Source organism: Hemitrygon akajei, chromosome 12, assembly GCF_048418815.1.
Source record: "Hemitrygon akajei chromosome 12, sHemAka1.3, whole genome shotgun sequence".
NCBI lineage: Eukaryota > Metazoa > Chordata > Chondrichthyes > Myliobatiformes > Dasyatidae > Hemitrygon > Hemitrygon akajei.
The window spans coordinates 26,145,259-26,169,480 of NC_133135.1; the positions used below are offsets into that span (position 1 = coordinate 26,145,259).

Consider the following 24,222-nt stretch of genomic DNA (forward strand, 5'->3'; position numbering starts at 1 on the left):
CCGCTACGCTGCGATGGCGTTATGTTCCTGAATTACATCTTTTTCAAGCTGTATGTGACAATAAAGCAACTTTATCATTGTGAATAGGAAAGGGGAAGATGTTGCTGCAAGGGTTTCAAGAAGGAGCAAATTATTGCATTTATAATTCTCATCATTTTCCTAAGTTTTCTCACTTAACAGTTAATGAACTACTTTTGAAATGTAGCATTATTATAATGAGCACAGAACGGTTTGTGTACAGCAATTTCCTACAAATTACTAAAAAAAGTCCATAAGATATGGGAGCAAGATTAGGCTTTTTGGCCCATCAAGTCTACTCTGCCATTCAGTCATAGCTGATCTTTTCCTTCCCCTCCTCAGCCCCACTCCCTGCCTTCACACTGTAACCTTTGATGTCGTGTCCAATCAAGGACCGATCAAGCTTTGCCTTAAATATACCCAATGACCTAGCCTCCACAACTGCCTGTGGTAATAAAGTCCACAAATTCATTACTCTCTGGCTAAAGAAATTTATCTGTTTTAAATGGATGCCCCTTTATCCTGAGGCTGTGCCTTGTCCTAGATCCTTTCCACATCTGCTCTGTCCAGGCCTTTCAACATTCGAAAGGTTTCAATGAGATTCCCCCTCATGCTTCTAAATTTTAGCGAGTACAGAGCCATTAAACGTTCCTCGTATGATAACCCTTTTATTCCTGGAATCATCCTTGTGAATGTCCTCTGAACCCTGTCCAATGCCAGCACATCTTTTCTTAGATGAAGAGCCCAAAACTGTTCACAATACTCATGGTGAGGCCTCAGCAGTGCCCTATAAAGCCTCAGCATCACATCTCTGCTCTTGTATTCAAAACCTCTTGAAATGAATGCTAACATTGCATTTGCCTTCCTCACCACCGACTCAACCTGCAAGTTAAACTTTAGGTGTTCTGCACAAGGACTCCCAAGTCCCTTTGCATCTCAGATTTTTGGATTTTCTCCCCATTTAGAAAATAGTCTACACATTCATTTCTACTACCAAAGTGCATGACTATGCATTTTCTAGCATTGTACTTCATTTGCCACTCCCTTTCCCATTCTCTTAATTTGTTAATAAGTCCTTCTGCAGCCTACCTGTTTCCTCATTATCTATATATACAAAATGCTGGCAGAACTTAGCGGGTCAGGTAGCGTCTGTGAAGGGAATGACCAGATGATGTTTTGGGCAGAATAAAAGAGTAGGGGGGAAAAGCAAGAGCTAGTAAGTGACGGGTGAATCCAGGTGAGAAGAGAGCATACAGAAATGTGTGGCGGTTGTGGGAGGGAAGGGAATACCGTGAGAAGCTGAGAGGTTATAGGAAAGGAAGGCAGAGGGCTGAATGAAAAATCTGATAGAGGATAAGAGACCATGATCACATTCTATTGTGAAAATGAAGTACTAAAATAAATTTGTTCTTCTGAGTATAATTGGACTAAGTATCCCTCCCACAACATACATAACTTCTCAAGACATGAGTAACTGCATTGAATAATAATTAAAAAGAGAAGTTTCAGTTGTAAAACTAAATTCAAAATGCATAACCAAAAATAGCTTATTATATGAATGTTGAAGAATAATATTTGATAAGATATGACTGGATTGAAAACAGTTCTGCATGTGGCTTGGTCCATGTAAAAGCTGCTTATGTTTTTTCACGGCAATGGGTCTTTTGAAAATGCGGTAACTATTGTGATTTGTCTTCCAACAGGATCCTACTTCCAGTGATGCCAGTTCTTTCAATATCTCCATGCCCACTTCGCCTTCCTCCATGATTAATCAGCACACTTTGGAAGATGAACCAGACAACAAAGATCTTTTTGTCACAGTTGATGATCCAGAGATTCATTCCACTTCATTTGATAATTTTTATACTTACAGAGTTATTACGAAGGTAAAATTAATTACAAGTGTTTGTGGTTCCAGTATTGAATTTAGTAAACTGACAATTTACTCATGTTAATATTTTGTTCTAAAATGAAGATGCAAGGGAGAGAGAGAACCTGTGGTATGTTGAATACTGGGTGAATACGTAGTCTTTGGGGTACTGCAAGTCTGTGTCTTTGCTGTTGCTTTGCTCACCCTCGAGTGCTCGGTGGCGGGTACTGATTGTTTTTTTTGCTGGTGGGGGAAGAGGAGATTATTGCTTGCTGCCACTTAGGCATGGGAGGGAGGGGAGCTGGGGGGGCACTTTTGGGGTTCTAACATTTAAATGTCATTCATTCTTTGGGGCACTCCTGTGTTTTCGTGGATGGTTGCGAAGAAACAGCGTTTCAGGAGGTATATTGTATACATTTCTCTGACATTAAATGTACCTTTGAAACCTTTGATGTAAGTAATTTGTGAGCAATATGTTGAATGAGGAGATACCTTATAAATACAGGCAGTCCCCGGGTTATGTACGAGTTCCATTCCTGAGTCCGTCTTTAAGTCAGATTTGTACGTAAATTGGAACAAGTACATCCGGTATTATTTAGTGTCAATTAGTCAAATGTTTGTCTTAGTATATAGTATATATTTTACCTTTCTATGCATATAAAACACTTAAGGAAACGTACGTATTCCAATAATTAAGCCACTGCGTTGCTGAGTAATAATTGTAGCTTTCATTGGGGCAGGGCCATTCACACGCTCCATTATTCTCACTTTATCCTTTAAAATTGTTCTGATTGTTGACCGACTGTAGCCTAACTCTTTTCTAATGACCAATGGTGTTTCACCTCTTTCCAAACACTTTATTATTTCCAATCGCGATCGCTTCCCGTCAGTGGAGCAGAAACACTGCAGGCAGCGGGTCCCGACCTCTGCCGGCTCCCGAGGTCCGCTGGGTCCTAAGGACCACTGCACTGAGATAAGCTAAATGGGACAAGTGGGGGCTTTGCTGGGTTTGGGTATTTGATCATCCACAATATTCCGCGTGGGAATTTAAACTGGAGGTGGCAGTGTTTTTTTTTTAAACGAGGTCGAGTTGCGAACTCGACATCAACCCAGCACGGGAGCGGTTTGTCATTGGATCGAACTCGGAAACCTCCGTTCTCCAGCCCGGCGCTGATCTCACTGCACCACCAGCCGACCACAATGGGGGGTGGGGGGGGGGGGGGGTCAGGGTGAATCTTACTAAGAAAAATTTAAGCCAAATACAAAGTTAAACACTCAACACAGTGTCAACGGCAACGGCTTAAAATGGCGGATGGCGTTGCGATCCGACTTAAAATGGCGGACGGTGTCGTGATCTGTTTTATAATGGTGGACAGCGTTCTTCTTCCTCTGTTCATAAGTACGAGTTGTCCCTAAGTCGGACGTTCGTAACTCGGGGACTACCTGTAATGACAGAACATACAGTTCCAAAGCTCAGCACATGTTTCAGTATTCCATGGTGTTTTTGTTCAGGGATGTACCACTACCAAACGTGAATTCTCATAGTCAAATTTTAATTCTTCATAATTTTTGTCATGGGATGTGTTGGGCAATTTTCATAACAGCCAGTTGTTAGTGATTGTAATCAGGACTTTTCTTTAGCATGCTTTTGCTATAACCCAGGTTAGTCGTTAAGTTGTTATAACTGAACGCTTTTCATTGGTATAATTGGCCTATTAGGTACAATACTTTAGTAGATATTGAATGTGTAAAATCTCTAGGTTACTAAATCTTTACATAATGTTGCTTAAATATTTACTTAAAAATAACTTTAAATGATAGAGCAGTTTAGGAGTGATTCTGTTTAGATTCCCTGGCTCTCCATTGCTCATTGATATTAGTTTATTATTGTCACATGTGTGGAGACACAGTGACAAGCTTGTTTTGCATACTGATTAAACAGATCAAGTTCTTATAGCTTGCATTGAGCTAGAATTAAGTTTGCCAATAACAATGCAGAATGAAAAATGCAGTGCAGGTAAATGAAGTGTAAGATGTGCTTCATTTAGGTGAAATGGTATCATAAAATTGATATAAATTTAAGACTGTTGGTTAATTGGTCATTGTAAATTATCCCATGATTAGACTAGGATTAAATTGGGGGATTGTTAAACGATGCAGCCTGGAAGGGCTGACTTCATGCTGTATCTCAATAAATGAATTGTACTAATGTGCAATTTTGTTTAAAAATTATATCGTAATTTGTAAATATTTAAATTAGTAATATTTAATCTAAAAGCTAAATTAATATTTTCAACTTTTAAAATTAACTTAATCTAACAAAATTTCAGATGAAATTTTTGTGTAGCATGTATTTTAATATACCTTTTGCTATGGGGTAGGAATAGACAACTAAGTATACCAATTTGGTTCACAATCTGATGGAAGTCTATTACTTTTATGACTCCAGTCCTATTTCAATTTTTTTTTCTTGTCAAGTAGAGTATCTTAGATAGTCTGATTTATAGAAATTTATGTAATGACTCCATTATACGCATTCAATTTGCAAATTAAATTCCTCACTCCCTTTTAACTACTAAAAGATTCAGAATAATAAAACTCTAAATTTTGTCTAGTTGAGTCTTGATGAAAATTGAGCAACAGGCTGCTCTATTTGGTGTCTGAGATCAGTGTTATTAATCATAATGAAAATAGTTTTGCACAAGTAATGTATTCTTTCCTGTATTATAAGAACTTTTCATGCAATTTGCAATCAATTGAGGCTATTGGTACTTGTCTTTTTATAATGGAAGAAATCTGGCAGCATCTTGTGGTATATGCACTCATACAGCTAAGATGTAAATATTGGGTTGCTGTTGATGGTTTCCTGCTTTGCAGGGTGTGCTGTTATAATCATCTCTTGAAATTTGCAGAAATCAGTGAACTGAGGAGAACCTGAGGTATTTACAAACTAATTCACTGTTTCTGAAGCACAATCCCTGAAAATGTTATGCTTTGTTACATGAAATGTAACTGGATTTTAATGCTTGATGTTCTCTGGGAATTGAGAGATTTGAAAGATGGTATTATTAGATTGCTGACATGATGATCGAGCCAGATCTAAGTAGATGGGGAGCTACTCAATGCTGAATTTTTGAAAGAAAAGCAAAAACTGACACCTACTCAGTAGGTCAGGCAGCGTTGACGGGAAGAAAGATTTAATGTTGCAGATTACCCCTCAGCAGAACCTGTTTCTAACATTTTCTGGCTTTATTCTAAATGGGAATTTGAAAGAATTACAGATAGTTTTTTTTAAGATCCAGAGGTAGACTGGTTGGAAGAAATATATTTTGGCGATGACTATGGGTGGTGTAAAAGAATGAAAGAAAATTCTTTCAGTAATGAAAATAGCAAGCCCAAGTGGAGTGTTGATCAGGATGTTGGCTTTGAACATAGATAGACTTCATATGTAGTGTGAGGTTAGGGAGGAACTGCTGAGAGAGAGAGAGGGAAAGAGAGAAAGTCGACACCAGTTGAAATTAACCAAGGATACAAGTTACTGCACAGAGATCTTGGAACAAAATCTTAGAGGAAATTTAATTGAGAACTTGGTGTGTTGGTTGGGTGGAAAGAAAGAACAAGGATTTCAGATGACCTATCAATTTAAAGTAGGTCAGAGGCACAGAAGTAATGCAAAGGATGAAACATAGTTCAAAAACAGAATGGGGGGGGTGTAGAATGGGGAGTAAGGAGAAGATGCTTATTATGTAGCAGTAAGGTTGCTCTGAAATTTGCTATGACTTAACTCCAAAAACAGACAACAAGCTTTCAAAAGGGATTTGGATAAACATTTTAAATAGTAAAGGAAGAATGGGCTGCAGACCAAGGAGATGGTGGTGGACTTTAGGAGATCTAGGCCTCATATGGAGCCAGTGATCATTAATGGAGAATGTGTGGAGCAGGTTAAGACCTACAAGTATCTGGGAGTACAGTTAGACGAGAAGCTAGACTGGACTGCCAACACAGATGCCTTGTGCAGGAAGGCACAGAGTCGACTGTACTTCCTTAGAAGGTTGGCGTCATTCAATGTCTGTAGTGAGATGCTGAAGATGTTCTATAGGTCAGTTGTGGAGAGCGCCCTCTTCTTTGTGGTGGCGTGTTGGGGAGGAAGCATTAAGAAGAGGGACGCCTCACGTCTTAATAAGCTGGTAAGGAAGGCGGGCTCTGTCGTGGGCAAAGTACTGGAGAGTTTAACATCGGTAGCTGAGCGAAGGGTGCTGAGTAGGCTACGGTCAATTATGGATAACTCTGAACATCCTCTACATAGCACCATCCAGAGACAGAGAAGCAGTTTCAGCGACAGGTTACTATCGATGCAATGCTCCTCAGACAGGATGAAGAGGTCAATACTCCCCAATGCCATTAGGCTTTACAATTCTACCGCCAGGACTTAAGAACTTTTTAAAAGCTATTATTAATGCTTTTTGAGATAGTGATTTAGATGCATATCATATTTTTTACTGAGTTAAGTATTGTATGTAATTAGTTTTGCTACAACAAGTGTATGGGACATTGGAAAAAAGTTGAATTTCCCCATGGGGATGAATAAAGTATCTATCTATCTATCTATCTAGGATGTTAAAATGCTCTTGATGGACTTGATGTCCTATGCCATGACATTTCTACTATTCTCTCTGTCCTGGAAAACTGAATTTTACACATTATCATTCCCTTAGATTTGAATTTCATACACAATTTAAAATACTAAGTTTGTCTGGTATTTCATCTTAACATTCATTTTACTCTATTTATTTCCATATACTCATTTATGAGCAATTTTGAAAGTCTAGCAATACATCATTTTGATAAAAAGTTTGTCTCAAATACAGTTTATAAATGAACTTGTTTGGTGAATGTATGAATTTGTACACTTAAAGCTAATATAGAAACAATATCTGATTTGAGACAATAATGTCTTTAGAATAAATAATAATGTTAGGAAGAAGTACAATTACTTCTGATATGGCTACCATCAAGTTCTTTAAGCGTTTGGTAAAAAAAACTTGCTGGTTTCATATCCATATTTATTGCTTATTTATGATTTTTTTTTCTCTTTTGTACTTCGATGATTTGTTGTCTTTTGCCTATTGGTTGCTCGTCCACCTGATGGGTACAGTTTTTCAGTGATTCTGTAATGGTTTGTGGATTTACTGAGTATGCCCTCAAGAAAGTGAATCTCAGGGTTGTGTATGGTGACATGTACAATACTGTGCAAAAGTCGTGGGTGTGTGTATATATATATAGAGCTAAGGTGCCCAGGACTTTTACACAATTCTATATTTGTCAATGTGGAATGGAGAGCGAATTTGTAAATCAGGTGAGATTAAAGGATGTTTTGAAAGGTGAGGGTGGAGTGCAGGAGGGGTATGGGACAGGTGGCAAAGGAAGATTGCCAGGATGGTGTGGATGCAGACATATCCAGCCCTGAGACACAGGGCAAGGTCATTTGATTTCAAACAATTGGTTTATTGATCATTACAGAATGCCTCTCTGGTGTTTTCTCCTCCCTTCTCACTCTCAGTCCATAATAAAGACACACATCAGAATCAGGTTTATTATCACTGAGAAATGTTATGACTTTTTTTGTGGTCACATTATAGTGCAATACATAAAATTACTAAAGAACAGTGCAGAAGTCTTAGGCACCCTAGCTATATATACATTTTATGCGTGTATGTATATATATGTATGTTTGTATTTTGATAATAAATTTACTTTGAACTTTGGCTAAATGAAAATGTGTACAATTATCTTTGCAAGTTTATGTGAATAAAATTTAAGTTTAATTATTTTTACTGAAGGGATGACAAACATTGAAAAATGCCTTGTGTCAAGACCTGGAAAGATATGCAGTAACCCCACTGTTTTGGAAGTATAGAATATAAGTAATTACAGAACACTACAGGACTTTGGCCCACAATGTTGTACTGATCTTACAGCCTACTCTATGCTCAGTCGAACTCTTCCCTCCTACATAGCCCTCTATTTTTCTATCATTCATGTGCCTATCTAAGAGTTTCTTAAATGTCCCTAATGTATCTGCTACTACCACCACCCGTGGCAGGGCATTCTGCACATTCACCTCTGTGTGAAAAACTTGCATCTGACATTCCCCTATACTTTCTTCCAATCACCTTAAAATTATGGCCTCTTATATGAGCCATTTCTGCCCTAGGCAAAAGTCTCTAGCTATCCACTTGATCTACGCCACTGATATAGAATCTTCATGAAAATTCTATATTCTCAAAAGTAGATATTTTCCACTTGATAAAGAACATGAACCAACTGCATTACAGTTGAGACTCCTGAAAGCAATTAAAAGCTGTTACATGTAAATATTAAATATAGTTTGAAAATTGCTAGTAAGGTGTTGTGGAATTCAAATACTGAAATCAAACTCTGGGAAAGAATTGTCAAATAAAATAGTTATTCTAGCTAAATGATTTTATTGCATATCAAAATGGAGAGAGTATCTGTGATTTAAGTTTTTGGTCACATTGTCCTGAGCAACCCAGAGCTTTGTCTTTATAGTGAAAATCTGCAATTGAAATTTATTTTCAGAGTCTGATTGTGGAATAAAAATGAATTGAGCAATCTGGTTGAGTAAAACAATGGAATTTTAATACTGATTTTTTTTTCCTGATTTATAGGATAGAACTGTCAAAACAGTAGGCAAAATAAACAAAATGAAAGTTGTCATTGAGATATGCCAACTAGAAATTTTGATCAAAAATGGGAATTAGGTTGTAAGAATGAAGATAAATGCAAAGAGTTTAATATTTCATTGCTGAATAAAGATGAGGTAATCTGGTGCTGTTGATCTAGATGGTGGAGAAATGAGTCAGCCTGTAATGGTATTTAGAGCATGGCAATATCTTCATGGACTCTAGCTGTTCAAGAAACAGTGACTATCAACAACTTTCAAATATAGTTTCAAAGTTCAAATTTCAGTCTTAATGATGGAGTGAATGAAGTTGCTGAGGATAATTTTTTTTATTAATCTAGTTTGCTGGGGTAACTACAAGTGCAAGAATATTCTGAGAATCTTCATTGTAACAAATTATGGATTATATTTATCATTTTGAATTGAAGGATTGTTTGAGAAATAGTAAATTCATCTGAATCACCAAAAATGTTTTACTCAATTCATAATTAGATTATTACACAGCGATCTAGAAAAACATAGTAACAAAGGGCCTGCAGCTGAAATTAAGAGGGGTATACATAATAAAAGGATTTCAGTGAAGGTTCACCAGTTTGTTTACTGGGATGGAATGAAATGTTTGTTGATTATCCTGGGACAGGAGTGCCGAGCGGGTGTCCTAATTGGCAATGACTTTCTGAAACATTCTCTCACAGTCTTGGTAATTTTGAACAGAGATTATCATTAATTAATGAATTGGTAACAATAATTATGGACTTTCGAAAGAAAAGGATGAGTCCTGTTAGTTATTTATGTGTAACAGACATTGAAATAAATGAAGCATTTTAGAAATCCTGACCAAAAGTGTTTATTAATCTTTTGAAAAGACAATTGAAGATAACATCATTTATAAATAGTATTTTAATGTACCTCATAACATTTGAAATATCAATGTTTGGTGCATATTTATGAAAGATCAGGGAAAGGAAAATAAACACTTTGCCCTTCGTGAAGCTCTTGTTGTTGCACTAACGATGACAAATATTTTGTATCTGGCTTGTATTTGATTGAGAGTTATGCACATTTCATTAGTTACTCTACTCCTATAATTAGACTTGACCAAGTTCATCACTGAAAACAATGACTCACGTGAATATTCATAGAGGAGCTATACTGCATACGGTATTTACTGTTATTATCACTGAATATCCAGTGTTCACTCACAAACAACAAGAAAAAATATAAGCAGAGTGAAGCCAATGCCAACTGGCCCGACTGTTTTCTATCAAAATACTGATGCTGTATGCCAGCACTGAGGATTTCACAACATATCAACTAATGTCATGCGTTATTGCAACTGTCTAGCTGTCGATAAGCCAGCATGAGATACTTCCTGTGAAAACATCTCACTGATCTCGGGTTGTTTTAAAAAATCATTTGCTGCTTTATTTGATAGTAAACAGAATCATTACATAATTTTAAGGGGGAAAGGATCGAGAGACAGTACAGCTGTGTGCCAACAAAATTTTTGCGGGTGTCATAGGCTTGCCATTCCTGTCCTGGTAGGAGAGATTAAACGGGTTGCGTCTAGAGCTTTTTAGAGTTTAGAAGAATGAGCGGTCATATTGAAGCATAGAAATATTGATAGCGTTTCACGGGGTAGACTCAGAGGTGATATATCTCAGGTCTGGTGTTGGGCTTTGGTCCAAAAGTAAAGGATCAGCAACTTAGAGCTGTAATTATAAAAAAAACAACAAATGAATTTAAGTTTTTGCATTTATCAGCTTGAGGGCTCAGAGTTGTTGACAATGTGCAAAATGTGTTGATAATTGAATTTTGAAAGGATACGCGATTGATAAATGTTTGAGATCTTAATGAAGAGGTGTGAGAGTACTACTTTTCACCACATAATGAAGCGCCAGTAACATTATACTGTTCACTTTTTAACTTGTGATGTAACGGCATCTATTATTAATTTATTTGTAATATTACTTTGTGTTGTGTGAGTTATGCACACTGTGTTTTGCACCTTAACCTGGAGAAATGTTGTTTTATGTGGCGGTATACATGTCTGCGGTTGAAATGACAATGAATTTCAACTTGATCAAAATCAGGTTTGTTATCACCAGCATGTGTCATGAAATTTCTTAACTTAGCAGCAGTATAATATAATACATGATAATATAGAAATAAAAAATAACTAAGTTAATCAATTACATTAAGTATATATGTATATTAAATATATTAAAATAGTGCAAAATGAAATATTTTTTTTAAAGTGAGTTAGTGTTCATGGGTTCAATGTCCATTTAGGAATTGGATGGCAGAAGAGAAGAAGCTGTCCTGAATCACTGAGTGTGTGCTTTCAGGTTTCTGTACCTCCTACCTGATGGTACCAGTGAGAAAGTTGTTGAGAGCGCCCTCTTCTTTGTGGTGGCGTGTTGGGGAGGAAGCATTAAGAAGAAGGACGCCTCACGTCTTAATAAGCTGATAAGGAAGGCGGGCTCTGTCGTGGGCAAAGTACTGGAGAGTTTAACATCGGTAGCTGAGCGAAGGGCGCTGAGTAGGCTACGGTCAATTATGGAAAACCCTGAACATCCTCTACATAGCACCATCCAGAGACAGAGAAGCAGTTTCAGCGACAGGTTACTGTCGATGCAATGCTCCTCAGACAGGATGAAGAGGTCAATACTCCCCAATGCCATTAGGCTTTACAATTCAACTGCCAGGACTTAAGAACTTTTTTTTTTAAAGCTATTATTAATGCTTTTTGAGTTAGTGATTTAGATGCATATCATATTATTACTGAGTTAAGTATTGTATGTACAACAAGTGTATGGGACATTGGAAAAAATGTTGAATTTCCCCATGGGGATGAATAAAGTATCTATCTATCTATCTATCTATCTATGTCCTGCGTAATGGAGGTCCTCAATAATGGATGCTGTCCTTCTGAGGCACCACTCCTTCAAGATGTCTTGGATACTACTGAGGCTAGTACTCAAGATGGAGCTGATTCATTTTACAACTTTCTGTAGCTTCTTTCGGTCCTGTGCAGTAGGGCCCCCCCCCCCACCCCCATACTAGACAGTGATGCAGTCTGTCAGAATGTTTTCCATGTTACATCTATAGAAGTTTTCAAATGTTTTAGATGACAAACCACATCTCCACAAACTCCTAATGAAATATAGCTGCTGTCTTGATTTCTGTATGGCTGCATCAATATGTTGGAACCATGTTAGATCCTCAGAGATCTTGATACACAGGAACCTGAAATTGCTCACTCACTTCACTTCTGATTCCTCTGGGAATTAGTTCATGTTCTGTTGTCTTACCCTCCATGAAGTCTATAGTCAGCTCTTTTACCTTACTGTCACTGTGCGAGGTTGTTGCTGTGACACCACTCAACTAGCTGGTATATCTCGCTCCTGTACGCTTTCTCATCTCCAGCTGAGATCTTACCAGCAATGGTTGTATCATCAGCAAATTTAGTGATGGTATTTAATCCATACCTAGCCACACAGTCATGGGTATAGAGGGAGGAGAGTAGTTGGCTAAGCACACACTCCTGAGGTGTGCTCGAGTCAGTGAGGATGAGATATAAGCAATCCGCATGAATTGTTGTCTTCTGGTTAGGAAGTTGAGGATCCAATTGCAGAGGGAGGTACAGAGGCCCAGGTTCTGTAGTTTATCAATCAGGGCTGTGGGAATGATTGCGTTGAATGCTGAGCTATAACCAGCATCCTGACATAGGTGTTTATAATGCGGCAGTAGGCAAATTGCAGTGGATCCAGGTCCTTGCTGAGGCAAAAGTTGATTCTAGCCATAACCAACCTCTCAAATCATTACATCACCATAGATATGAGTGCTACTGGGCGATAGTCATTAAGGTACTGGTATAATTGTTGTCTTTTTGAACCAGGTGGGAACTTCCGACCCCAGCAGTTAGCATTGAAAATATCCTTGAATACTCCCATCAGTTGGTTGGCACAAGTTTTCAGAGCCTTACCAGGTACTCCATTGAGGCCTCCCGCCTTGCAAGGGTTTATCCTCCTTAAAGACAGCCTGACATCAGCCTCCGAGATAGCGATCACAGGGACACTTGGGAGCAGCAGGGATATTCAGAGCTGTAGTTATGTTTTCTCTTTCAAAGCAGGCTTAGAAGGCATTTAGCTCATCTGGTAGTGAAGCATCTCTGCAATCCATGCTAACGGGTTTAGCTTTGTAGAAAGTAATGTCCTGCAAACCCTATCATGCATCCGATGTCACCTCCAACTTCATTCGATGTTGTTTCTTTGCTGTTGAAATAGCCTTCCAAGCCATACCTGTTTTTCTTGTATAGATCTGGGTCACGAGACTTAAGTGCCACAAATCTGGCCCTCAGCAGATGGTGAACTTCCTCGTTCATCCACGGCTTTTGGTTTGAGAATGTACATCAAGATTTTGTAGGCAAACACTCATCCGCACAGGTTTTAATGAAGTTGGTAATAACTGTAGCATACTCATCCAGATTTGAAGATGAATCACTGACCAAAGTCCAGTTCACCGATTTAAAGCAGTCCTGTAAGTGCTCCAGTGCTTCCCTTGTCTATACCTCCTTGTTCCTCGCTATTGATCCTGCGGTTTTCAGTCTCTGCCGATACTCAGAGAGTAGAACTACAGCCAGATGATCAGTCTTTGTGAACTGTGGGCGTGGAATAGCATGGTAAGCACTGTTGATCTTAGTGTAACAGGAGTCCAGTGTGTTGTTCCCTCTGGTACTACAAGTGATTTGTTGATGGTAATTAGTGACTTTTTCAAACCGGACTGGTTAAACCACCCCCCCCCCCCCCCCACCAAAGCGATGATGAAGGCGTCAGGCTGTGCTGCTTCGTGCATGTTGATCCCATTGTTTAGATCATCCAGAGCCTGTATGACTTTGGCCTGAGGTGGAATGTGCACCGCTACCAAAATGATCATAGAAATCTCCCGCGGCAGGTAAAATAGATGGTACTTAATTGTGAGATATTCCAGGTCTGGTGAGCAGAAATGGGGCATCTCTGATATATTAGTGCACCAAAACGAGTTGATCATGAGGCATATACCTCCACCTCTGTTTTTGAGAGACTCGACAGTCTTATCCTGATGTTGTGTAGTAAACGTGAATCTGAATTGTTGCGTCTGGTATAGAAGTGGTTAACCAGGATTCTGTGAAACAAGGGACAAGTGGTCCTAATGTCCCTCTGATACAGCACACCCTGGCTCTGAGATCTTCAATTTTATTTACTGGAGACTGTATGTTTGTTAGTAAGATATCAGTATTGAAGTCGAAAACCCCATTTCTTAAACGTACCTGATCGGCAGCCACGTTTTCTCCAAGGAGTCTGACGAGAAATACGGCCGCATTTGACATTGTTTCTGTCGGTTTTAAACAGCAATACATTGTTCAGTTTCATTAAGACATTTTTGTTAATTGTAAAGACCTTGGAAGCAGTTGTAATTCTCAGCTGTATCAGGAGGAACCAGGAATATTTAATCGTATCCATTGAGCTGCGCTACTCAAGGTTGCCATTCCCAAGGTGCTCCTGGAAGTAGTAGGATTTTCTAGAATCACCCAGAAGTGATTTCTTAATAGCTGCTTTGCAGAAAGAAAGCGAGAAGAAAAGCTTGGTCTCCTTGGAATCTAGTTCTAAGATAAGCATTTATGCGCATATTGGCCGGCATAGATTGTTAGGGGATCTGATTACAGGAGTAAAGAAGTCAAATGAGACAACTTTATAGGTCCTTGTTGTGATATAGTATTGTGCACATTTTGGCTTCTTAGTTAAGGAAGAATGTAATCCCAGTAGAGGCACTGTAATGAAGATTCTCTAGCGAGGTACTAGCTACGTATGAACAGAGAATGGATGGACTTGATCTGCATTCCGAAGAGTTGAGAAGAATTAGAAGAGTTCTCACGGAAAATGTTAAAGGCCTTGTAACATGGTAGAGACAGCAAAGGTGGTATCCCTTTACCTAGGGAAACTAATAAGTATACGTATTCTCACTAATGCTTTGTATAATTGAATACATCTATTCATTTCCTCTAGCAATAAATAATTATATTGTTAGCTTTCTTAATTGTTTTGCCTGGACACTAGCCTTTTATAAATTAAGCAGTAGGGGCACAGATCTTGTTCCATTTCTAGGCTCAGCAATCTCTCGCCGTTAGAATAATGTATTTTGAATTTTCTGCCAAAGTGGGCAATTTTACTATTTTCCTTGGCCAGTTTAACCCATCCATATATTTGGCAGATAATAAGTTGTGAATATATAAAAAGGTTGCTAACTTTGAAATTGGCAAATACCTTTAATTCTGCCAATACTGACACCACACGCATATCCTTCATTAAATCTTGTCAACCAGAAAATAAATTCATTAATGTCTACTTTCCATTTCCTGTTAACTAAACATCTATCCACATTAAAATCTTATCCTCCAACATGGTATTTATCTTGGTATTTTAAATCCCAACTGGAATTCACACTGAATTCCATGCACATGCTTAATTTACATTTCATTTCACAGGATACTCTAAACTCTTCTCTGTAGTTGGTACAACCTACAAAAACAACAGGGATAGGCCAGCCAGTTCATGAAGATTTTGGTTGGTCATTCACTTCAGCACTATCACCACCTTCCTTGATTCTATTAGCATGTTGAATGAATGGCGTATCTATGCCAAGGTAGAGAATATCAATAAATGTTTGCATTTATTGCCCTCTAACTTAGGAAGTCAGTTCCACCATTTATCCTGAAAACAATGCATCCTTCAATCTTATCTTACTCTTCATCTGGTTCATTGATTTAATGACACCAGTAGATACTATCTCATTAGTATTAACAAGAATCCTAGTCATATATTGTATATCATATATCTAAAATGAAATATATAACGATTTTGAGTCAGTAGAGTTCTAAGCTAAAGCGACTTTAATGGAATTTCCTGATTTATCATTCATTTTTGGGTGCTTAGCATTTTGATAGGCATGATGTTATTATCTTAGACCATGACTGTCCCTTCACAATAGATGCACCTGTTAAAACTAAAATAAATGTGGATATCTGTTATATCACCCAACAATTATATTCTACAATGTATAGTGTTTGTATTTTACTGCTTCAAGATGACCTGTACTGATGCTCTATGTATTTAACCCTGTTTGTTTATAGACCACACGCAGTGAATTTGACTCCAGTGAGTATGAGGTTCGTAGACGTTACCAAGATTTCTTTTGGCTAAAAGACCAACTTGAACAAGCACATTCGACTTTGATTCTTCCTGTAAGTGAATCATTTTTGAGAACTTTTCTGTAGTATTTTAGTCTATATTTAAATGACTTCCAAAATATTTCCTTAATATTAAAGTCTTACCTTTGAATACATGTTGGTATGGTTTATTTTTTGTCTATATCAGTTGAGCTATGTGTATTGAACATGAGAGCAATTGGATTGATTTACAGCCTAGTTTCTTCAATCAGATCCATGGAGTCACTTCCATATTTACAATAGGTATGCTTTGTTGTGGTTATGTCCTAGAATCAAATCTCTGGTGTCAAATTTGATCTATACAAATTCTTTGGCATATGATCATGGAACTTTTTTTTTAAAGGTAAGCTAATATCTATTACACGTGACATATTTGCCTTCCTACCTTCTAACCACCCTACAAAATCAATAACTTGGCTCCATTTTTTTTAACTCGTCTTGTAGATTGCAGTGCATTATATAGATCCCTGTACTCAAAGATATAACCTAAACTTGCAATGAGTTTGAGGATCAATGTGGACATGCACATCTGTCATGTGCTGGCACTTCCCATGACTGCTTTAGTTTATATCTGTGTTGCACTGCTGGGAGAATGTTTTTAGAGAGAAAAGAGTGAATTGCTAGAAAAACACAGTCATTAAGTGAACACAAATATAGCATGGTTATAGGTAATTATTGGTAGAAGCATAAGTAGCAAATAACTAGGCTAAAGGTAAAGGGGAATCGCAGCAAACAAATTAATGTAACACAAATAACTGAGGTGGAGTAAGATGGCAGCCAATAAAACACTAAATAGTAGAGATACTCACAGTTTCTCCAGAGCATTACTTCCCTCATAGCTCTGAAGTACACGGAGCCTTGGTTGCTATATTAATTTTGATATTTCTGCATTAACATTACATTTCATGTTTCTTCAGCAGTTAAATATAGACTATCTTGTGGATTATGTCTGTGTACAATAGAATTGTCTGTTGAGCTTTTGGTTTTTGATAATAAAACGTGCGAGAATAAGAATTACAGAATGTGCAGTTTTTGGAGCACGGTCCTTAATCCTTGTTCTGTTTTGTCAGAAGTGTAAGGCTCTTTGCATATTTGCTCTGTATTTATCTTTTTGACATTGAAATGTTTTGTGATACTTGAATACAAGCAGGAATTCTGAAGTGGAAAGCCAGCTTAATACCACAGTTGTCACCAGTGGAAGTGCCCAGCAGGTTTGTTGTTGGAAAAAAAGTGCTTAGCATGACAGTTTATTGTGTAGAGCATGAACTTTATTTCTACTCTAGTTGCTTCACTGTTTGAGTCATGTGTCATTTGCACTCCTTGCTGTGGTGGAATCCATCACAAATAACAGTTCTTAACTATGAAAAGTATAATTGTACAATTTTTATGCCTTTCAATCAAGCATAACCCTTTGGTTATTCTTGGAGTTTGCTCATTTCATGATCATGATTGCTATAATAATAATAATAATAATAATAATAATAAAAAATCTATTGGCATGTATGGCAGGTAGATTTTCAGAAAATGTACCCAAATTCTCACTTTCAGGGCATAGAATTAGCTGGTTGTGGTTTATGGAGAATGGTTTAATGGGTGAAAGTGGCCATCATTCATTTGTGCCTTGACAGTCATTATCAGTATGCTATTTGAAATTGGAGTTGAGATCATTGATAATATAAAATGAATAACAGAAATGTCCAGTTATTAATTTTAGAGCTTTTCTGTAGTAAATATACTGTATTTCAGCTCTTTTTATTATTAAGATAGCAGTCATTTCCATAAATTAAAATCATTTACAGAGGTGCTTTTAGTTGTAAGGTTTGCATCAATATTTTAAATTGTTCTATTAGTATGGAGTTAAGTGTTAAAATAGAACTCTTACGGTGTAGCAATTTATTTTTGTTGGGTACTGTTACGCTAATCTAACCATTTTTAATTTTCTCTTTCTACTTAGACATTGCCAGAGAAATTTGCAGTAAGGGGGATGGTGGAACGATTTAATGAAGATTTCATAGCGATGCGCCGGAAGGCACTACATAAGTTTTTAAATAGAATTGCTGACCATCCTACACTGTCTTTTAATGAAGACTTCAAATTATTTCTAACTGTTCAGGCAGGTGCAAAATCTATTCAGTTATCCATTATAATAGCAAAACTAGGAAATGTCCTGTGTGCTTCAACAGATTTATTTATGGATGTAGATTTTTATAAGTTATTATAAATGCAGTTAAGGGCATTTTTTCATCGTGTATTTTGACATATATTTGAATTATAACCTACCAAATGCAATTGTTTCTAAAAATCATTAATTTATTTTTGAGGTCTGTTTGGAATTCATAAATTTCTCTTCTGCAATTAATTTCTCTTCAATGAAATGTTAATAGTTTTTGGATTAGTAAGATGTCCAGTTATACCAGCAACACAACTTAGAATATGAATCTAAAACTTGGAAATTTTTCTGCTCCCTATGAATTCTCAAATAGTTCAGAAAACTGCGGCACTGCTCTTTAGGAATGCACTATGCCACTTTCATCCGAAGTGATTCTGCCATACTCGGTAATTGTTTCTGCTTTCATTTACAGCAGGTATTTGGAAGTCAGAGTTCACTGTACAATCAGTGTGCCTGTCTTCCACATGCACAACTGTGGGTACAGAAACTCTTTAGAAATCTGAACTATTCCCCCAACACCCCCCCACACAATGATCCACATATATAACTTCAGGTTCCCTTCGTGTACAACTGCACTAGTCTTCACTGCCATCATCTAATGCTTTGGTATTTTATAATACTTTGAATAACCACAACATTGCCTAGATTTTCACCTTTGGACCTATTTTAGTAACTGAGATTTATTAAGTGAAATTCATTTCTGGCTTTCCTGTGATCCTTTCAAATGCTAGAGTTGTCATCTGAGGTAGACACGTTGACACATTGCTCTAAGGCTAAAGTTCTTCTGCATGGTCAAAAATGGTAAAAATGATTTGCCTTATAGTTTAATATCCCACATGGTTCAGGTGCCCTTAATTTTTCTGTTGCTTTATTTATTCTTTACATATTGAGTATATAATTATTTCCTGTTGGTTTATTCAATTGTTTTTATTTTTTTTAATGCAGGACCTGGCCTCTGAAAAGAAGATTAGTTCAGCATTCATCAGTAAAATGGAAGAAACATTTCGGGCTGTTGCTAGCTCAGTTAAGAGTATTAAGAATAGACCTGATGAATTCACTGCAATGTATGAGTATGCTGACGTTTTCCATCAGAAAATAGGAAGATTGGATAGAATCAACCAAAGAATTGTAAAGGAATTGAAAGGTAAGTTCATTGCCGTTTCCTGGAAATTAAATGAAGAAAATTAATTATATCACAGAACTTTAATACTTCCTCCTTATTAGTATGACATAATTACCTGCATAGATCAGGTTGACTATGTACTTTTTCATGCAAGTTACATTTTTTGCATGATCAGCCCAAATAAGCCATCAAGCACCCATTGACACTAATACCACTTTTGTTCTTCTCCATTCCCATTAACTCCCCTTAAATTACACTGTGTGGCCTCCGTCGGTCGTGGTCGACCATGGGTACTGCGCCTCTGGTAGTCACTGGGAGTGGCTTCTCCGGAGCGCAAGCCAGGACAGAGTTGATATGGAGATCCATCTGTTGCCCCCCTCTCCATGCCGATGACAGGTCCAAAGGAACGATGAAAGTCGATACAGTTTGGTGCCAGCAGCAACACAGGAGTTGCCGTGCCCGTGCTGGGTACAGCAGTCAGCTGCCTTCGGGACTCCAACTCTGGATTTTTCCTCAGGGTTTGCTTCCAAAGCCTTTCCCGTGAAAGGCAGCGGAGGTTTGAAATCGGAGTTTTCCCTCTCCTAGATGAGCTACTATCCGTGGTTAACAAGCCCCATCTGCCCGGAGCAACTGGTTTTAAGGTACCAGTAGCCTGCCTTTGCCCTTCTCCGGTCAGTGAGAAGAGCTCTGCCGGGCATAAGAACTCTGCCACACATGAAGGCCAGGAGTTGGACTTGGTTGTCAGAGGTTGTTTGAGATGCATGCCGTGAAGAGCATTTGTTTAGCAGTGGGAGCTTGTCCCCACTACCACCCTTCAGCTTGACTACCCTTGGAGCCAAATGCTATGTATCAGGTGCAGTTTCAATGGACAATTATCAATCCACACGTCTTGGGTGTAAATTGATTTATCATTGTCACATTTGCCAAGGTACAGTGAAAATATCATTTATACAGATTAATTAATTACAGCAATGCATTGAGGTAGTTCTAATGAAAACAGCAGAATAATGTGTGACAGTGACAGAGAAAGGCAGTGCAGATTTATAGTAAGGTACAAGGTCACAACAAAGATTGAGGTCAACAGTCCATTTTTATCATACTAGGAAATCATTCAGTAGTCTCATAAAAGCAGGATCTTGTTATAAGAAGCTGTCCTTGAACCTGGTGCTGGGTTTTTCAGGCCTTTGTATCTTCTGCCTAATGGGGGGGGGGGGGGGGGGAGAGGGAATTTCCAGGGTTGTTGGATTCTTTGATTGCTGGTTGCTTTTCTAAGGCAACGAGAAGTGTAGACAGAGTTCATGGAGGATATGCTAGTTTCTCTGCTTGTGTTGAGTTGTGCCCACAACTCCTCACAATTCATTGTGATCACAGACAGAGCATTTGCCAAACCAAACTGTGATGCATCCAAACAAAATGCCCTCCGTGGTGGATTGAATACAAATTGGTGAATGTCAGAGGGGGATGTTTTAAATTCCTTTAATCCCCTGAGGAGGTCGTGATGCTGATTAACATCCTTGGCTATGGTGACTACATCGTCCAGGGCATTAATTGGTAATCATTCCTAGGAACTTGAAGCTGTCAGACTCAGTAATGTTGATATAGACAGGAGCATGCCTAATGCCCCTTTCCTGAAGTCAATGACCATCTCTTGTTTTGCTGACTTTGAAGGAAAAGTAGTTTCTATGACACCATGTCTCTTGCTCTCTATCTTTTGACTCATTATTTGAAATACAGTCCAATGTGGTGGTACCATCTGCAAACTGTAGATGGAGTTAGAGCAGAATTTGGCCACAAAGTCATGAATGTATAGGGAGCTGAGAACACAGCGTTGTGGGGCACCAATGCTGAAAATAATCACTGAAGGTGTTGCTGCCCATCCTTACTGATTGCAGTTTGTTGTTCAGGAAGTATAAGATCCAGATGCCCTTTCCTTTCCAGAACTGGTGAAGGGTCTCAACCCAAAACGTCAGCTCTCCATGATGCTACCTGACTTGCTGAGATACACAAGCATTTTGTATGTGTTCATTATCATTTATTGCCCTCTTATTGAAATATTAACTTATTTTAAATTTAGTCCCTTCTGTTTTCTGAGTGTGGTGTTTTTCTGAAGTCATTGCATTTGGCTCACTGCTATAAAACCTTAAGATGTAACAGCATAATTAGACCATTTGGCCCATCGAGTCTGCTATACCATTCTATCATGGCTAATTTATTATTCCTCTCAATTCCATTCTCCTGCCTTCTCCCTGTAACCTTTGACGCTCTGACTAATCAAGAACCTACCAACCTTCACTTTATATAATTAATACTTGCCTCCACAACTCTCCATGGCAATAACTTCCATTGAATTTCTACCCTCTGTCAAAAGAAATTCCTCTTCATCTCTTTTCTAAATGGATGTCCCTCTCTTCTGAGGCTGTGCCCTCTGGTCCCAAGACTCGCCCACTATAGGAAACATCTTCTCCATTGTTTGAAGTAGCGAGTAAGAGTGAGATCGTGCAGGGTGGAAGTCATCTGAAACCTGCAGGTCTCGTCGGGAGTGAGTCATTGAGCCAATAAAAAGAAAGGAGGTGTAAACAGAGTGGGGTAGTGGTCTGTCTTAGACATGGGTAAACACAGATGCAGTTTCTAGTAAGTTTTTTTTTCTGGTGTTACATAGCTAGTGCACTGAGAATAGGTGCAGAGTTAGTGCTGTGTTCTTTGTGTGAGATGTGGGAACTTTGGGAGGCATCCAGTCTCTGCACCAAGTTGCAGCTCCTTAGAGACCATATTAAGAAACTGGAGCTGCAGCATGATGAGCTATGGCTCATTCTGGGGAATGTCGAGATGATAAATGGAGGTAGGTACCCCAAAGTTGTAGGAGGCAGGTGCCTTGATGACCGTCAGGAGAGGGAAAGGTAATAGGCAGCCAGTACAGAGTACCCCTATGGCTGTTCCCCTCAATAATAAGTATACTGCTTTGGATGCTGTTGGGATGGACAACTTACGGGGGGAAGCAGCAATGAGCAAGTCTCTGGCACTGAACCAGGCTCTGTGGCTCAGAAGGGAAGGGGGGAGAGGAAGCCAATTGCAGTGATAGGGGATTCATTGATCAGAAAGAAGGGCTGTGAATGAGAACAAGATTCCCACGTCCCATTCCCATTCTGATATGTCAATCTGTGGCCTCCTCTACTGTGGAGATGAATCCTCACCCAGGTTGGAGGAACAACACTTTATATTCCATCTGGGTAACCTCCAACTTGAGGGCACGAACAATGATTTCTCTAACTTCTGTTAATGCCCCTCCTCCCCTTCTTACCCCATCCCTAATTTTTAATTTTTTTTCTCTCCTTTCCTCTGTCAATATCTCCTTGCCTGTTCTCCATATTCCTCTGGTGCTCTCCTCCCCCTTTCTTTCTTCCAAGGCCTTCCGTCCTATGATACTTCCCCTTCTCCAGCATTGTATCCCTTTTGCCAATCAACTTCCCAGCTGTTAGCTTCATCCCTCCCCCTCCCACTTTCAAATCTCTTATTATCTCTTTTTTCCATTAGTCCTGATGAAGGGTCTCGACCCGAAACGTTGACTGTACTTCTTTCTATAGATGCTACCTGGCCTGCTGCGTTCCACCAGCATTTTGTGTTTCTTGCTTGAATTTCCAGCATCTGGGGATTTTCTCGTGTTCGCGTTTTTAAGATTCCCAGATGGTTTTTTGCCTATCAGGAGCCAGGGTCAGGGACGTCTCACATCAAGTCCACAGCATTTTTAAATGCGAGGGAAAGCTTGTGGTCCAGTGATGTGTAGAATTGGTGACAAGGTTGTGCATAGTGAGGTACAGCACAGAAACAGGCCCTCCGGCACATCTAGTCAATGCCGAAACCATTTAATCTGCCTGCACCCTTTGACTTGCGCCAAGACCATAACCCTCCATACCTCTACTATCCATGTAACTATCCAATCATACGTTAAAATTGAGCTCGTATGCACCACTCGTGCTGGCAGTTCATTCCACACTCTCTTGACCCTCTGAGTAAAGAAGTTTCCCCTCATGTTTCCCTTGAACTTCTCACCTTTCACCTGTAAGCCATGACCTCTGGTAGTCCCGCCGATCCTCAGTGGAAAAAGCCTGCTTGCATTTACCCTATCTGTACTCTTCATAATTTTGTATACCTTATCAACTCCCCTCTCAAATCTTCTACATTTTAAGCTATATAGTCGTACCCTGTTCAATCTTTCGTCATAACTCGGGTTCTCCAAACCCGGCAACATCATTGAAAATTTTCTTTGTACTCTTTCAACCTCGTTTACATCTTTCCTGTAGGCAGGTGACCAAAACAGCACACAATCTTCCAAATTAGGCCTCACCAACATCTTGTATAACTTCAGCATAACATCCCATCTCCTGTACTCAGTGCATTGACTTTTGAAGGCCAATGTGCCAAAAGCTTCCTTTACGAACCGATCTACATGTAACATCACTTTCAATGAATTCTGTGCTTGTGTTCCTAGATCCCTTTGTTCTCCTCAGTGCCCCACTGATCACTGTGCAAGACCTACCCTGGCTGATCCTACCGAAGTGCAAAACCTCGCACATGTGGGCGTTAAGTTCGGCCATTTTTCGTGCTGGTGGAGATCCCTCTGCAAGCCATAGTTGCCTTCGTCACTGTCCACTACACCCTCAATTTTGGTATCATCCGCAAATTTGCTGATCCAGTTAATCATGTTATCATCCAGATCATTGATATAGGTGACAAACAACAAAGGACACAGAACCAATTCCTGTGGCACACCACTAGTCACAGGCCTCCAGTCAGAAAGGCAACCTTCCACTAGCACTCTCTGACTACACCCACAAAGCTTGTAGCTAATTCAATTTAATACATCATCCTGAATGCAGAATGACTGAACTTTCTTGACCAGCCTCCCATGTGGGACCTTGTCAAATGCCTTACTAAAGTCCATGTAGACAACAGTTCCTGTCTACCCAAATACTTATATTTCAGGTCTGTAAGAATACCTTCCAATAACTTTCCCACAACTGAAGTCAGACTCACTAGCCTATGACTTTGTGGTTTCTGTTTAGAACCTTTTTTA

General features: G+C 38.8%; 1 protein-coding gene across 1 annotated transcript in view; it reads left to right on the plus strand.

Moving 5' to 3' along the window:
- Positions 1 to 24,222, plus strand: part of snx7 (sorting nexin 7) — a 68,246-nt gene that overhangs the window by 24,204 nt on the left and 19,820 nt on the right. The window contains exons 2-5 of the mRNA XM_073062743.1: positions 1,722 to 1,904; positions 15,763 to 15,873; positions 17,813 to 17,971; positions 18,974 to 19,172. Coding sequence (XP_072918844.1) covers positions 1,722 to 1,904; positions 15,763 to 15,873; positions 17,813 to 17,971; positions 18,974 to 19,172 — 652 coding nt within the window. The remainder of the gene's footprint in view (positions 1 to 1,721; positions 1,905 to 15,762; positions 15,874 to 17,812; positions 17,972 to 18,973; positions 19,173 to 24,222) is intronic.